Below are 18270 nucleotides of genomic sequence, written 5' to 3' on the forward strand. Positions count from 1 at the left end.
TTATTTTCATTAAAATCGTTAATAAACATTAATTCGTTTTTAAATAATATTAAAGTCTATCACGAGTAATTATTGGAGTAGACACATTAACTTATATATTATGAAGAGTTCTAACTATCAGACCACATTTTTAATTTTCATTTAATTTTTATGGAATAATCGAGAAAAACTAACAAAAATGCAGCATTGCCAGCTCAGCAGGTATAAAAACGCTCTTAAATACTTAACTGTATAAAACACAATACGCGGACACTCCAATTGCTTGCCGCTCGCCCACCCGGCACACATTTGACAACAATTGAGTGCCTCGTGCCATGAAACTTAGTGCGAACAAGCGGCGCAGTCGGGTCACCCTCACTAGACCGAATATCATGCTAATTTCACTAGGCATACCAACGTTAGATATAATTTTCATTAGCTCTAATATCATGACAGCTAAACTTGTATGACCGAATTGATTACTAGACCTAAAGTTTTTCATCCTAATGGTTACTTGTACTAAACATTAAATGCTCTAATATAACTAAAACTAATAATGATTATTCCTAATGATTAATAGACCTAAAGTTATGAACCCTAATGTTTACTTGTACTAAATATTTAATGCTCTAATATTACTTAAATTAATAATGATTATTCCTAAAGTTATAAGCGAGTAAAGCGAGCGAGCAAGACGGTTTGGAGCAGAAGCGACTCAGATAGGTTAGGTTCAGAAGGTTAAGGCGCGAGCGAAGCGGAGCGTAGCTCCCGCCTTAGCCTTCGATGTTAGGTTTTTTTTTATAGCAGTCAAGATAACTCCCACTAGGAAAGTAGGTTGGATGGATGCTATTCAATATGTTGCTAAATTAAGGTGTTCCAATCAATACATTTGACGAAAATTAATGTTTTAGCTTTTTGATGTTAGGGCTAGTGAAATTAGGTACAACGTAAATTCGGAATGCTAAAATTACGGCTAATGAAAAGTTAGGAAAATGAAAAATTCGGCTTTTTTGATTTTAGGGCTAGTGAAATTAGGTACCACGTAAATTCGGAATGCTAAAATTAGAGCTAGTGAATACTTAGAAAAATAAAAAATTCGGCTTTTTGATTTTAGGGCTAGTGAAATTAAATATAACGTAAATTCGGAATGTTAAAATTAGGGCTAATGAATAGTTAGGAAAATTAAAAATTCGGCATTTTCATTTTAGGGCTAATGAAATTAGTGGTAGTGAAAATAGGATTAAAAGTTTTCGGGCTTCCATAGGAGAACCGGCGCAGTCATACAGTTTTCGTTAGTTAAGCGAGTCTTTACTCCGAGACGATATAATAATATATCAACTTTAGGCTTTTACATATCAATGCTTACCGCTACCTATCAAAATAGTAAAACACGAGTAAGAGAAATAAATAGGTAAAGTGGTACAGGCTGTAGCACCAGCAATGGGATTACGTTGGTAACATAACAAACCCCCCACAATATTTTTTTTACTGACCTCTATCTCACATTATCTCACCTGATGGTAGATATTGTCACGATCTTTAATTTGGAACACAAGATCGAATATCTGTCATTCAAAGGATTTGATTACAAAATGGATCAAAAATTAAAGATAAGTACAGATGAGGCTGCGGGTGTAGCTTACTAGTTCAGTAAAAGCCTGTTTACTTTGAACTTGAATAAAGAATGGGAAGAATCAAGAAAGGCGTGGGAAGAAGTCAGTTGAAGGGAATTGTTACACACCCAGCAGTAGCTATGGCTACGATAAATGCCTACACAGATTTAAATAAGTAGCTATCGAATCTCATTTGTCAAAGACATATACCTATTGCCATCCACGAAGACGCGTGATTTTGCCAAAATTATTAAATTAGCCATTAATGACATTGTAATAAGAACCACGGCACGCGTCATCGTGAATGACTCTACCTTTACTGTCATAGAAATCAGACGTGCTTAGCAACTGCGACATGCGCATTGCGCACGTCCCATCCCAAGTATACGGCGGTGGCGCCCGCCGCGCGACTGCGTTCACCATAAAAGGTGGCAGTCGATGGCCCCGCGTGATAGTTCGTTATACAAATGATGTCATTGTTACCTGTCATGATGCCATTGTCTGTTTTGAGTATATTTTCATATTTTATACTAGACTCTACCAGCGGCTTCGCACGCATATTTAAATCATATCATTAGATTCAGCTGAATTGAATAGGGCATATTAGGCAAAGCTCTGCGCAGGGCGACACTAGCACAATCCGTAAAGAAACCGCCATGACAACGTCAGTTCTCTTTATATTTTGTCGCCATGACGGATCATGGCCAAAGAGTATTGATACCTATTATAGAAATCATGACATATTTGTGAGTAACAAAATAAATGACATTTACATCTATAGTAGCCATAGAGCTATATTTCCAAAAAAACATTGAAATAATATGATATTACGGCATCCTACGGACATTTAATTACTCAAAAAACATAAACCATAAACATATGGTATGTGCTAGTGCTGCACTCTGACGGGATAAAGTTGCAGTAATATTCCCTGTTCCGGTATTTTTCTAAAATCCCATGGGAATTCCCAAAAATTACACCGTGGTCTTTATTGACGTCGCATTATAAGCGATAGTGAGAATTTCATAACTCTATACTCAGCGGATCAGTTTTCGAGATTTTGTGCATCAGGGGATGGCTATCCCTATCGATCTACATGTCCAGCCGTTTCAGCGTGAAGGAATAATACCTAAACATGCACACACGCACACATACAAATATTCCCATTTATAATATTATTTAGTAGGATGTATGTATGTAATTAGCATGATGATTGATGCTTTATGTATTTCGGGACACAGGATTTAGCTAGTTTTGTATATTCAAGCGACGAAGCGTAAACCGTTTAATTAAGCCCATTAGAGAATACCATTACGAGCGATACCTTTGTGCATTTAGATAAACCTATACATACTTATTCAAAGTTAGACATTGCGGCAAAGTTAAACAATGCTCGACACAGGTACCAAAATACCGGAATATAAGTATTTAGTACTAGTTTCAAGCCCTGCTTGCAATTAAAACTACGTATGCCTAATGAGGCGATCCGGTTATTCTTGTAAATACATTGCTAAACTCGCCATATTGTAAACACAGGTGATGACGGATGGAGGTGGTGTTAGTTTGTATCTTTCATCATGGTTTCTAGATAACAAATTGTTTGGTAACCAGAAACTGGTTCAAGAAGCTGTATCTTAATTATGCCACAGAATCGAGGCTACGCTTTGTTTGGCGAAGATAAAGATGAACCGAATAGCAAATTAGATCCTCAAAGTGAACAATAAACATCTAGTGATCCAATCTAGGTATTATGTGATCCAAACTCGAAGAATTACCTAGCTCGGCTCGCACAACTTTAATTGTACTGTATTTAGTATTGTTTTAGTCGATGTTAAAAGTTCAAACCATTGCCATAACATACACGAGTTTCTTACTAATTTATTTAAGGACATCAAAAGAATGCGGACTGATAAAATGGTTGTAATTAAAAATTACAATTTAAACCTAAAAACCGGTAAGGAAATCGGATTGCGGTAAAGAGAAAACTGAAGCTCCACCTGGTAGGTATTCAGAATTGTTGCTATGCGCTGATTTTCCATTTCTTTCTTTGTAGTTGTTTTCAAACTGCAAAAATCTCTTATTTTCTCAAATTGTAGACACGACTCACAACTTGAAATAACATTAACAAGTAAATAATAACGCGAATCCGAATGGTAATGCGTACTTATAGCACATAATAACTAATAGTAGGTACTGCCTTATAGTTACCACCTCAAGTCACTTTAATCAATTAATTATTGCACATTGTTAAAAAAATTAATTGATCCAAATTTTGATTTCAGCTACCTGCACGTCAATGAAATACATCAGATTGAGGCGAACACATTCTCCCACATGCCGCGCTTGGAAAGACTGTAAGTGAAATAAGTTTTAAGAGCGTTTATACCTGCTGAGCTAGCAAAGTTGCTTTTTGTTAGTTTTTAACGATTAATCCAAAAAAAAAAAAATTAAAAATGGATTTACCCTTGAAATGTCGACAAACTTTTAATCGAATATCAGTTAAGTCAACGTTTCCTATTTTTTCATTTCATCGAATATTCATTACCTCAAATGAGTAAAATAAGTATTTTTAAATCACCGATTTTTAATTTCTGGAAATATTATTTAATAGATAGTTTATATGGCAGAACTTCATTTCATATTTTATTATTTCATACTTTTTTGAATGAAATTTATTTATTTCTGTAGCGATTTTTTTTGGGCCACAGTTCTAACCTATAACCTAACCAACTTTTCTGTCTGGTAGCAATTTATTTTATTCGAGGTCGTAGTTATAACCTAACCTATTTTCTGGTGTTTTATAATAATACGTCGAAGAAATAAACAGCGATATTTAGTTGTTCTGACTCATGAATATTTGATGAAATATATTTTTAAGCAAATAATAATCCTTGTACTGTTGTTCTAATAATTGTTTTAATATGTAATGAATAGTCGATGAAGTGAAATAACTCCAAGAGAAAATATTAGTATTGAATATTCTATGAATTGTTTTCGATTAAATGAAATTCGATAAATAGATTGTCAGCTGACAGCTGTTTTTTTTTTCGTGATTTTAGAGTTTCTCCCATAGTGAAAGTTGTTTAGATTAATGGTCTGAGCAAGTATACAAAATTTGAACGGTCCATAAAGTTAGTATATTAAGAAGAGTTATAACAGAACACATTTTTAATTTTCATTATTTTATTATGGAATTTAATCGAGAAAACTAACAAAAATGCAAAGTTGCTTGCTAGCAGTAAATGAATGAAACTACAGAGGCAAATGCAAATGTACACACACGGAGGGAATAAAATATACCTACTAAAATAGAAGTTTAAAATAAATTATGTCCGATAGTTAAAAAGTTACACGAATGTTTATTATAAGAAAAAGAATACAATAATAATTACTCATTTTGCTGAGCATTTTAGTTTATTTGCTAAGGCCATGGTTCACGACACGAGGATATTCAAATCCTCGTGACGGGAAAAAAAATAGGGCCACATTATGAAGGAAATACAACTGGCTGTGTTGAAACATATTTAACATACCTCATTTGTTCGGCAAAGTAGTACCTAATCTCATCAAAACATAAATGTGAAATGAGAGCCAAGTTCGACAAAAGAAGTGAGATCTAAACGGTTCAATGGTCACTCGGCACTCCTGAAATTTAGGTAGGTGGCGCCATTCTATTTATTCCAGTTTTTGTTATATTTTGTTATTATTATGCGATTTTGTTTTATCTGTGTCTGGTTGGAAAAAATACTTACCGCGAAAATATTGAAATTATTGTACCTGGAGCGTAAATCGTAAATGATTAATGACTATTTTTTCTCGCAATCGAAGTGAAAAATAGAGTTTACACCCCGAGACTAAAACTCAATATAAACCCTCGGATAAATAGACACCCTCGCTAAAGCTCGGGTGGCTAACCACCTCGGGTATATATTGGCTTATTTTAGTCCCTCGATAAAAATATACTAATTTGCATCAGGGCCGAAAGTGGCACAGGAACAGGAGCTTTGCGTAGATAAGACCGCCTATTGTCTACCCTGAATCTAGTGTTTACATTATAAGTTTTTTGTACTGATTTATGGTGTGCAATAAAGAATATTTGTATTGTATTGTATTGTGTACGTAGGTGAGCTTCGTCAACCCTTAATATGACATTACAATTCTTTAGTTCTGCTTTAAAATTATGGACACTTACGAGTACGTATGGTGTAGTATGGTTGATATCCGATCCTACAAATGTATACAGATGTAGTGCAAAATTATTTTCCTTCGTACTTTATCGCAAAAGTTCGTATTTATCATGCTCCCTCAATTAGTTTCAGTACCCATCTTATTTACAGCCGGACATTTTTCACTTTGACATTTGACACTAAACAATAAAGTTCCATATTAATTGATAGGAAAATATCACTCATTTTAATCATTGATTCACAGTTCGGGTGCCATCGTATTCCAATTGAGATCTGAGTTTTCCCTATGGAAAATCATTTTGCACAACATCTGTACTAGCAGGCACAGTCAGCAACAAAAGTAGCGGATCACTTTTTGACTTTGTCGTTTTATTACATTTGTCAAAGTATAAAACGACAAAGTACAAAAGTACCTATGCAGCAACTTTTGGTGCTGACCATGACCATACATCGTGCGATTTCATTTTATGCTTTTTATGTTTCAAGTTTTCGATGATTAGGAATATTAATTGTATGCTAAGTTATTTCGGTTCTTGTACTCGTAGTTGTATGGATTTTAATAATTATAACCTAAGTATTATCCTCCGCAGGTAGGTAGTTACACACAGCAATTGCCACTTAAATCGTTCGACAGTGGAAATTCTTCCTAGAACCACTTGAACAATAATGCACTAAGCACACATTCATTCACTAAGTTCTGGTAGTTTGTTGATATTAAGTTCTGAGAAAATAGTTTTTGTTGTTTATGTTTTTGCTGCCGATGCCGTGAAGCAGCAGTGCTTGCACTGTTGTGTTTCGGCGTGGAGAGTAAGACAGCCGGTGAAATTACTGGCACTTAAGGTATCCCATCATAGGCCTCTAGGTTGGCAACGCATCTGCAATACCCCTGGTGTTGCAGATGTTTATGGGCGGTGGTGATCTCTTACCATCGGGAGACTCACTTGCTCGTTTGCCATCCAGTCGAATAAAATAAATAAATTTAATATTGTATATACTTATTAGGCATCCATCCTATGTTGATATATAGGAGCAAAAAATTAAAACATAGATTCTGCCACTCAAATGGATGGAACTACTGTAGTTCTACAAATTTCAAAAATTAAGTAATTTTATCTTTATGTTGACTAATATTAACCCGATAGTTAGAAATCAATTTTGTGTTAATTTTAGATACCTGCACAACAATCGACTGGAACGCATTCCCCCCGACTCCTTCACCGGCATGCCGAAGCTGCACAAGCTGCGTTTAGACAGCAATGCCCTGATATGCGACTGCAACATGCTCTGGCTTGTCCGTATGCTGACGGTTCATAGCGACATGACCGTAGCCGCCACTTGCTACGGACCGGCCAATGCCATCGGCACACCTCTTTCTGCCATCAAGGAACAAGACCTCAACTGCAGTAAGTTAGCTTAATTCTTCTTATCTCTTGTATTAATTAAAAAGAACAGCTACACAAAATAGTATTTATCTTTTAGAGTATCCTGAAATAATGCAAGGACCCGAGGATCTATTAATAGAATTCGGAAAAGATGCCGTCTTCAGTTGCACCGTAACAGGAGATCCAGAACCTGAAATAGTTTGGTTCCGCGACTCGGTTGCTATTCCTTTAGATTCGACCCGATATGAAGTCATGAATAATGGCAGTCTGATGGTGCACAATGCAGATGAAACCGATGTCGGTGTTTTTGAATGCATGGCAAAAAATCCCACTGGACAAGTTCACTCTCGGCCTGCTAGAATGATGATGGAAGTTCATCCCCAGGAAAATGGTATATCTTTTTTCCTTTTAACCGTAGCTTTTAACCGACTGTTTGAAGGAGGGTATTTCGAGCGTATGTATGAATTTATGTATGTACTTATATCTATTTTTGACACCCTCCGTAGCCTAAACAACTGGATGGATTTCAATATATTATTATGAGATATCATTTGATTCGTCACAACTGTGTCGGAGAGACATAGGGTACATCATATTTCAATACGGGGTCAGCGAAAAAAAAAACCGGCCAAGAGCGTGTCGGACACTCCCAAAATAGGGTTTCGTAGCCATTACGAAAAAATTAGGTAATATTTTTCTAAGAATTTCGTATTTTATACGGAATCTTCCAAGTTTAGGTATATTTTATAACTTAGGCTGATATTTACTCTTAAACTACTAATAATTCTCCAGCAAACTTAGCCGTTATAGTTTTCCTTGAAAGTTTGATAAACTTACTACCATTCTGAATTTTTTCAAAATTTTCCACCCACCGGTTTAGATTTTAGAGAGGGAGGGGGGACGCTCGATTTTAATGAAAATTTGCACTTTAAAGTTGAATATTTTGCAAAAAAATCACTGAATCGAAAAATCGTTTTAGCAACCCCCTAATGATTTTGAAAGAGCTATCCAACGATACCCCACACTACAAGTATGGATGAGAAAAAAAAATCACCCACGATTTTGTCGGCATAGTTTACATATATATTCCTGCAAAATTACAGCTTTCTCGCATTGATAGTCCCTGAGCAAAGCCGCGGACGGACGGACAGACAGACAGACACAGACAGACAGACAGACAGACATGGCGAAACTATAAGGGTTCCGTTTTAAACCCTAAAAAACTACCTGTTGAACTTAAAGTTACACAACAGTTCTAGACTACTAGACTTTTTTTTTTGTTATTCAATTTTTTCGCCAATTAGATCATTTCTAAATTTTCGTGATTTCGTCACTTAATTTATTTTCCATTTTGTTTTATTTCAGAACTACCGGTGTTTTCAGTCCGGCCAAAAAATCAAGTTTTTAAAACGAACCAATCGCGAGTAAGATTTGACTGCGTAGCCAAGGGAAATCCATCACCGCATATATCTTGGTATTTTAAGGGTAACAGGATTTTATTAGACGAACGAATTTCTTTACACCACAATGGTTCTATATTCATTGAAAACGTTAAGAACAATGACGCGGGCGAATATACTTGTCAAGCCGAAAATGTCAATGGAAAAATCAATGCGTCAGCGGAGCTAGAACTACGAGGTAAATTATTTCAGATATTATGATATGAACACGAAATCAAGATAAAAAAGAAATGTCTTAATAATTTCATTAAATTTGTTACAGTGCGTCCTGATTTTATTATAGTACCAAGAGACACGGCTGTTGCAGAAGGTGAGAAGGTTAATTTCGAATGCACTGCTCGAGGGTGGCCAAAACCCCATATAAGCTGGTTCATTAATACAATGATTCTTCCAGTAGACAATAACCTAGTCTTAACTAATGAAAACCAAAATTTCACAATTTTGCAAGCCACCAAGGATAATGCTGGGATATATCACTGCAGAGCCGAAAATTCTGAAGGCGTTATTGAAATTTCAGCTGTTTTGAATGTAGAAGAGTTTAAAATTATTCCACCTACTATAATTTTGAAACCAGTTGACACCGACTCATATAAAGGCACAACAGTACAATTGCCTTGCGAAATAGAAAGTGAACCACCTGCATCTATTTCTTGGAGCAAAGATGGTAATTTATTGTCACCTAAAGATAGAATTTCAATATCTTTAATTGGTAGTTTGATAATAAATAATCTAACTGTTACTGACACGGGTCGGTACGAATGCTCTGCATCCAATGAATACGGAAGAGATACTGCATCACTTTTTCTCACAGTGAAGGATAATAAACTTCCGCGGGAAGAATACGTTAACATTGCTTTAACAGAAGCATCTAGGGACGTCGATCAAGCGATTGCTAATACTATCGATAAATTATTCAATAATAAGACAGGGAAAACAGACGTTCACGAACTTTTTCGAATAGCTCGTTTCCCAAATGCACCAGCCAGACAACTTGCTCGAGCAGCCGAAATTTATGAACGAACTTTAGATAAAGTAAGGCAGTATATTCAATCAGGGTTAAAAGTAACCTCGACAGAGCCGTTCAATTATAATAATGTTCTTTCTCGTCAAAATCTAGAACTCATTGCTCGTTTATCAGGTTGTACAGAGCATAGGGAAGAAAAAGATTGTTCTGATATGTGTTTTCATAGTAAATATCGTAGTTTTGATGGCAGCTGCAACAACTTTGCACATCCCATGTGGGGTTCATCTCTAACAGGCTTTCGTAGAATACTTCTTCCTGTATACGAAAACGGTTTCAGTCAACCAGTAGGATGGAATAAGGATGTGAAATACAATGGTTTTGTATTGCCGAGTGCTCGTGCCATATCCACTGCTGTTATCACGACAACTGAAATATCAGAGGATGTTCAAATATCGCACATGGCTATGCAATGGGGTCAGTGGTTAGACCACGACTTGGACCACGCTTTACCATCCGTAAGTTCTCAAACATGGGACGGTGTAGACTGCAAAAAAACATGTGACTATGCAGCTCCTTGTTTCCCTATAGATGTTCCCAACAACGACCCGCGTATTAACAATCGCCGATGCATTGACTTTATTAGAACGAGTTCCGTGTGTGGGTCAGGAATGTCATCCGTTTTATTTGGAACATTGCAACCAAGAGAACAAATAAATCAACTTACATCTTACATAGACGCTTCACAAGTATATGGCTTTGAAAGTGTGGTTGCTAATGATTTGCGCGATTTATCAAACGAAAATGGATTATTGCGTGTAGGAACTACTTTTCCAGGTAGGAAGCCCCTATTGCCTACAACAGGAATAAATGCTATGGATTGCAGGCGTAATCTTGACGAAAGTACCCGAGCTTGCTTTGTTGCCGGTGATATTAGAGCAAATGAACAGATTGGATTGGCGGCGATGCACACTATCTGGATGAGGGAACATAATCGACTTGCCCTGCAGCTGAAATCTCTGAATTCATTTTGGGACGGCGAAAAAGTGTACCAAGAAGCTAGAAAAATTGTTGGGGCCCAAATACAAATGATAACGTACTACCATTGGTTGCCTCTTATACTAGGCCGAGAACATTTTAAAAAATTAGGAGAGTACAAGGAATACGACTCTTATCTAAACCCTTCAGTTTCGAATGTGTTTGCAACTGCTGCATTACGTTTTGGACATTCTATGATAAATCCAGTACTTCACCGTTATGACGAGAATTTCGACCCCATTCCTCAGGGACATCTTTTACTCAGACATGCGTTTTTCTCTCCCTGGAGACTAGTCGATGAAGGTGGAGTCGACCCGCTGCTGCGAGGAATGTTCACAACGCCGGCTAAGCTGAAAACCTCTACTCAGAACCTTAACTCGGAACTAACAGAAAAACTTTTCTATACTGCTCATGCAGTAGCACTAGATCTCGCTGCGATCAATATACAAAGAGGGCGTGACCATGCTATTCCCGGTTATACAAAATGGAGAGAAGTTTGTAATATGAGCGAAGTTAATGACTTTGATGATTTATCAAACGAAATATCAGACCAAACTGTGCGAGATAAACTGAAACATCTTTACGGATCCGTTCACAATATTGATGTTTGGGTTGGAGGAATTTTGGAAGACCAAGTAGATGGTGGAAAAGTTGGCCCACTTTTTAGTTGTCTTTTGTTGGAACAATTTAAGCGTTTGCGAGATGGTGATCGATTATGGTTTGAAAATCCAACTGTTTTCAAGCCTGAACAACTAGCGCAAATAAAGAAAACCAGTTTAGCCAGGATTCTGTGTGATAATGGAGACAATATAGATACTATTGGAGAAAATGTGTTCTTGATTCCAGAGGTTCAAGATGGCATGGTATCTTGTGACGATTTGAGCTCAATTGACATAAGATTTTGGGCCGACTGCGAATCTTGTGGCGATTATACTCAGGACTCTACACTGTCCCGAACTCGCAGAGACACAACTTCAACTAAATATCATGATTCCCAAAATTACCGACTTAACGATTTGGAAACTGCAAATGAAGACTTACAAGAAATGGTTAGAAATCTGCAGAAGAGGCTTGAGTTACTTGAAGAGACTTGTAATAGGCAGTAATCGAAAAAAAGTATGTACATGCATAGAAACAGCGAGCTTATTGAACTGTGTCCGTATTGTTACTAATAACTAAGAGTCAGAAAAAGCACGACATTTTGAAAACCAATTTAACTCAGTTTCGTATACTAGAGACAGCTTAGTAGATAGACTTTTCATGTTACGATGTACTTTCCCAAAGACATCAGACTGTGAAAGAACTTTTTCGGGTCATAAAAATTTATCACGCTTTTTGGTGTACCTATAGGTGACATAAGTGTCGGTAACCGCGGTAGGTACAACAGATAGGTACTCGAGAATGTGGAAAAGCATTGATATTTAAACTACTACGATGAATGTGAAAAAAGATAGACGGTGGCGCAACGCCATGTCATGTGTTTTTCATCTTCTCTAGTTCCTTGTTGGGAGGTAATCTAGTCTAAAAGCATTGTTCGATTTTAAGAAGCGTCATTCTACTATGATATTAATAAATGTGCTAAATGTTTACTGGTACTGTGGTAATGTATACCTACATAATATCTGGGTAGAGGTAGACGTAAGGTACCCCTTCGTGATACTCGTAAAAGTAATCAATTATGCACGGATTTTACGATATACTTATTTGCAATTAGCTGTTGAACTGTATTCATGCTTTATCTATAGAAATAAAAAATAATCGTAAAATGTGTCGCTAAGCGCAAAACTCGGGAACGACTGGTCCGATTTCGCAAATTCTTTTTTTGTTGTGTTCGTTACCTACTGTCAGGTGAAGTGTTTTACAGAAGAAAATACAGAAAAAATACAACGGAGGCGAAGCCGCGGGAAACAGCTAGTTAATTATATTAATACTCAATAGACTCAACCACCATGTTGAACATGTATGGAAAATAACATGATAGTAATATTAAATAGTAGGTACGTACGTAAAGTCAAGAGACGATTTTGATCAAAGTCATGTGGATTGACTGACAAAAAATCTAATTCCCCACTAGGTTAACACATTGCGGTCCATTTGAAAACAGAAAATATTTATCTTTGCTTCATATTTATCTTTTGGTGCTATAACATATTTATTAATACGAGTATTATACACACGTACCTCCTTCTTATTATGGCTGTACTGCATTTTTGCATTTGGTACCTAAATAAATTTAACAGAGTTACTTATTGATGTTAAATGTTACTATAATATAAGATAGAAATAAATATTCACTTACCTATCCATATTTTCTATGACTTTGACTTTGTTAGCCATGGATTTTATGGCAAAAAGAACATAGGTAACTCAACATATTTTTTGCACATTACTTATTGTGTTACGTTTTCTTTTCTTTTTAAATAGTTGTATGTATTGACATTATTATTTTCATTCATGCTCATTCATAATTACCGTTCCATATTTCATCTGACATTATCTTAATGTTGTCATAATGACATTGTAAACTACCGGTTCGCTACAACAAAATGTCATAATACCAAGTTCCTAGTATAACGCAATGTCAAAACAAATTTGAAATGACTTACACCTCGGTACTTCTTAAAACACCGTATTCTTGACATGACTGTAATTCACATTAACTTGATACAAATAAGTTTCTATTAAAAGTTTCACTTTGAATAAAAGCTTTTTTCGCTTACTGTACTTTTTGTTGACTGTACTTGCATTGTCATCTAAACTGGACATCCGTACCAAATTTTAAGTCGGTACTATTAACCATTGAGGAGTTCTCTCCTGCGGAGACGATCCTGGCAGGACCACCAAGATGTCACTACCAGATTGTCACCAGTTTTATGCGATCACTGGAAGTGGGTCAAATTTAACTTGCAAGATTTGACCCAAATAAATAAACAAATAAACAAACAGGGCAAGTTAAATAAAAACTGGTAAAAATGTGTCTAGATTTACAATTCTCAAAATACCTGAAACTCGTACTGAGCTGCTATAGAAAATTTCTTTATTGTGAAATCACTGTTTTTCATAAATATAGCGATGAATAAGTAAATTAATTATCAACTTGGATTTCATCCAATTTTATCTTGTTCTATTTTTATCATAAATACGATCTAAAAATTAATACCTACTCAGTCCAGGTTTTAGGTATTATGAGACTGAGTCATTTTAATCTTTAGGCCATTAAAAGATATTTTTCAATTTTGGTAAGTAATTATGACACTAATACATTTTCACCTTCAGTCTTAATAATAATTCGATGTTTGAAGGAGTTGTTCCTTTTACCAATACATATATACAATTTTGGATATCAGATGTAATTTGTAAAGGTAATTATTACTAATGAATGACATTTTGTTATACGGAAAATAAATAAATAAAATAAATATCACGGGACAATTCACACCAATTGACCTAGTCCCAAAGTAAGCTTAGCAAAGCTTGTGTTATGGGTACTAAGCAACGGATAAATATAATTATATAGATATACATATTATACACTTAAATACATATTAAACACCCAAGACCCGAGAGCAAACATTCGTATTTTTCATACAAATATCTGCCCCGACACGGGAATCGAACCCGGGATTTCAAGCTTCGTAGTCAGGTTCTCTAACCACTAGGCCGTCTGGTCTATTTGAGGTTTTTGACATTTTGGAACTATTTTAATCTGTTTTCTGCGTCGCACTAAGAACATGGTATTATGATTATTTGGTTGTAGCGAACCGGTAACATCTTAAGATGGATTGAGTTTCAATTAACTTACGCCCACCATTAAATTAAAGTCCTCTCCGAAAACCATTTTTTAGGTACCTTTTTCAGCAGATAGACTTGTTGGTATTGCTGAATAAGTAAATAAATATACGTATGCATGGTAGATCGTAATACATAGATAGGTAATATAAATGTTATTGAATGATAAGTGTTGGGATTTTATGGGATCATAGGTACATAGAATACTTCATCTTTATTTAAGTTGCACTAAAATTAGGAACAAAACTACTTAGTCGCCGAAAAACTTATCTGATTTCACAACCTATCTATTTCATAATAACCTAATCAAAACGGTGTTTGCAGTCTAAAATTTGTACCTACTATTTGTATTAGTTGTCAAATCTGATAATGGGTTTCTCGGCCACTCCTAAGCCATGAATGTGTGTCTATGTTACAAACACATCTTTAGAGTAAGAAAGAGGTCATAGAGTTATACTCGTAAGTATGTACTTGAGACTTATAAATTAAAGCAATAATCGTATTTGTGATTCTTTGTGGTCAGTCCATTATTGCAGTCTTATTTTTTTATGGACATGTTATAGGTACGACCAACTTTTAATAATGGACAAGTTACTATGTATAAGTTAAGAAGTTAGTTTATGACATGCTTTTGTGGTTTCCTTTAATGGGAGTCAATATAAAAAGGTGGATCGCACCTTCGCACCGCACAAGTCTATGTTCCATACGAAATAAAGTGGGAACGGCCATTCGTACTTCACGTCTTACGCGGTGCAGTAATAATATACCTACTAAGGCAGGTCCTGTATACATACCTTAAATACCTACTTTTGCGTTGCACCAGCGCGATGTATTGACTTTGAGTGATGGTAAGACTAGACCAGTTATTTTCAGTTACTTTCAGTGCAGTTTAATTTTAAAATCAACCTTTTAAAAGTTTTGCACGGATAAATTAAATAAATAAGTTTTAACATTGAAAAAGTAATTTTAAGCAAGTAATTTTGAAATAAACTAACTCGTATAAACTTAAAACGGAATGATCAGTGGTGGGTAAAATATTTATAAACTTAAAGTAAGATTTTAGGCATTTGGACAATATTAAGCTACATAACTGTAGTTTGTGGATCAAATCCATCCAGTAGAAGTTAGGGTGACACGAACCTATAGGTACTGTGCCTATCGAACAGGTCGGACAGGACAGGGGTCCATTTCACGAAATTACAAGTTTGTGATACGATTGGGTCCCAGAGTCATTGAGACTATGGAGAACAAAAGGGATCAATGTTTGATAGAATATCATTTACCTAAATAATGAAGTAAAGTTGTCTACGTTAGAAAAGGTAAAAACTTCAAACTACTTAATTCGTAATGAATAAGAAATTGTTTACTATTTTTGATCAATTTCAAATCCCGATAAAAATAAGTCTCCAAAAACAAAGCAACTGAAGAGGGCTCTAATCTAAATAGCCATGCATTTGCGATGTCATAAAAATAACCCAAGTAGTTTACTAGTAGGTATGAAATAATATATATTTTATCACACTTGCTCGTCAATGAAGTTATTTATTCCTGTATTATACTAAATTCATCTACCTCACCTCCAATCACTCCTGCTGGCTCGTGCTGAGGCACCGACTTCAAACAAGTAGAAAATTATTTTCAAGGTATTTGAAATCGGTTCCATTTTTTGTTAAAAAAAAAAAATCAGTTTTTTTCTTGGCGTCTTTCTTTTGCCGAGCTGTGAAGTGTTTAGACACAAAATGTTATTTTTTTTGCATTTCTTTTCCCGCAATGTGATGAAAATCATTGTCTGTATCACGGGCCGTAAGGTGATTACAAACTCGAGTCATTAAAAGCCTTCTGCCTCGAGCACTGTATGCAGTAGTGACAAAAAATAAGAATTATTAACTTTAACCTAACTACCAGCGCTGTGACATATCTATTTTATTGCAGTTAATCAATCCTCTATGACCTAAGGTAGGTATATTCATGGGGTTTATAAATTAAAAGCGACCAGGTACAGACATAATCCATAATAATTTAACGCTTCTACCAAGAATATGCTACGTGTAGCCGTTATTTAACCTCAAAACTTTTAAAATTCATTTTATTAGGTAGATATGTATGTAAAACCTGAAAACATTAAGTAGACTATTTGTACTTAATTTTAAGTTTTCCAGCCACTGGTGTACCGTACTGGTCTTCCCTTATGCGAGCAAGCCTAAACCCAGCGTTGTGTGTGACCGATACTTTATAAGCTGAATTATTACTACCTAAGCATTTATTTAATTGTAACATTTTTACTTAACCTGACTAATGAAAACTTTGACTTTATATTAAGAAGTGTATTTATGTATACCTATTTACATACTATTTACTCTATTTCATAAATAAGCTAAGATAAAATTGTTGACATGACATTATGAACACTATTATGGCGCCATTTATTTTAAATGAAAACCGTTGTTTTGATAGAATATTTTTAAGGGATGTGTCCGCGGCACTGGCAAATTACCACATGAAAAATTGAGAAGTGTTATTCTTTGATGGACCTTTTCCTCACATTTTCCAACTAAATATCAACATTAACTTATCATTTTTTACTTATCTATTAAGTACATCATGTTACGATCATACATGTTAATATAATATTAATAACCTACTTCTGGTGTCTATTATATTTTATAAGTAGTGTGTGTATTAAATGTTTGATGAAATAATTGTATTTTTATTTGACCATGGTCCAGTTAATATAGGTAGGTAGGTAGGTAAGATAGTGTCAGATAATCAAAGCATCCCAAGACTATGTGACATGAAGGGAAAGTATCTTAAATACTAATTATAGATTGGATATTCAGCTAGAAAGAGGCTTTAATTTATTTTTAAATGATAGTAATACTGCGATCCAAGAATTTCTAAAAAATAGGTAATGCTTTGTCGGGAAATCGAATCTACTCAAATATGAAAAAAATATAAAATATCCCATATTAGGGTTCTGAAGTCAACTAGGAACCCTTAAACTTCCGCCATGTCTGTCCGTCTGTCTGTCTGTCTGCCTGTCCGTCCGCGGCTAAAGGGCCCCATACACGGTACGATTCGTCTGTACGATCCGTCGCTTCAGTGCCCTTAGGTTTTCGGTTTCAAAATACGTCTCGATCGCGTTCGCGTTAAAATCTCAATTTGTATGAAAACACGAACATCGCAAACGTTCCGCTAGAGGCGCTGTTCGCGTTTCCATATAAATTGAGGTTTTAAACGCGAACGCGATCGAGACGTATTTTGTAACCGAAAACTTACACTAAGGGTACAGACCGATCGGAACGACGAATCGTTAAGGGCCCCAAATACGGTACGATCGATATGATGAAAATCGCGACGATTGATCGCATCAAAAATGACGCCCATACACGAAACGATTGGTCGTAACGATCGATCATTTACTTGTGTGAAACTGAAGGATAAAGACGTGTTCAAATAATTCAATACGTGCCCATTATTAGTGACAACATAAACTTTATTTTTAAATTACAGTTTGACTGTTAGATTAACCCCTCATTATAATTATTTAAGCAATAGTAACGAATTACCAATAGGTACGTAAAAAAATCCTTAATGGAACAAAAGTTCCGATGGAAAAAAGTTCCCATCTGGCAACGTTCCGGCGTCAGTGAGACAAAATCGAATCGTTGATCGTAAAGAGCCATACACTGTCGATTCATCGTTACGAATTCATGATTGCATGGGATTTTGTTGCGATTTCCGACATCGTCTTCGATTAAGTAAATCGTTAACGATCTTGACATACACTATTGATTCGTCGTTTCGATCGGTCCGAAGCGACGGATCGTACAGACGAATCGTACCATGTATGGGGCCCTTTAG

General features: G+C 35.6%; 1 protein-coding gene across 1 annotated transcript in view; it reads left to right on the forward strand.

Annotated features, from left to right (window-relative positions):
• Positions 1-17108, forward strand: part of LOC141435800 (peroxidasin-like) — a 37250-nt gene extending 20142 nt beyond the window's left edge. Inside the window, exons 3-7 of the mRNA XM_074098628.1 lie at positions 3875-3946; positions 6950-7182; positions 7259-7552; positions 8527-8799; positions 8884-17108. Of these exons, the coding sequence (XP_073954729.1) occupies positions 3875-3946; positions 6950-7182; positions 7259-7552; positions 8527-8799; positions 8884-11726 (3715 nt within the window). The 3' untranslated portion in view covers positions 11727-17108. The remainder of the gene's footprint in view (positions 1-3874; positions 3947-6949; positions 7183-7258; positions 7553-8526; positions 8800-8883) is intronic.
• The last annotated feature ends 1162 nt before the right edge of the window (positions 17109-18270 follow it).

Source organism: Choristoneura fumiferana, chromosome Z (assembly GCF_025370935.1).
Source record: "Choristoneura fumiferana chromosome Z, NRCan_CFum_1, whole genome shotgun sequence".
In the NCBI taxonomy this organism is placed as follows: Eukaryota; Metazoa; Arthropoda; class Insecta; order Lepidoptera; family Tortricidae; genus Choristoneura; species Choristoneura fumiferana.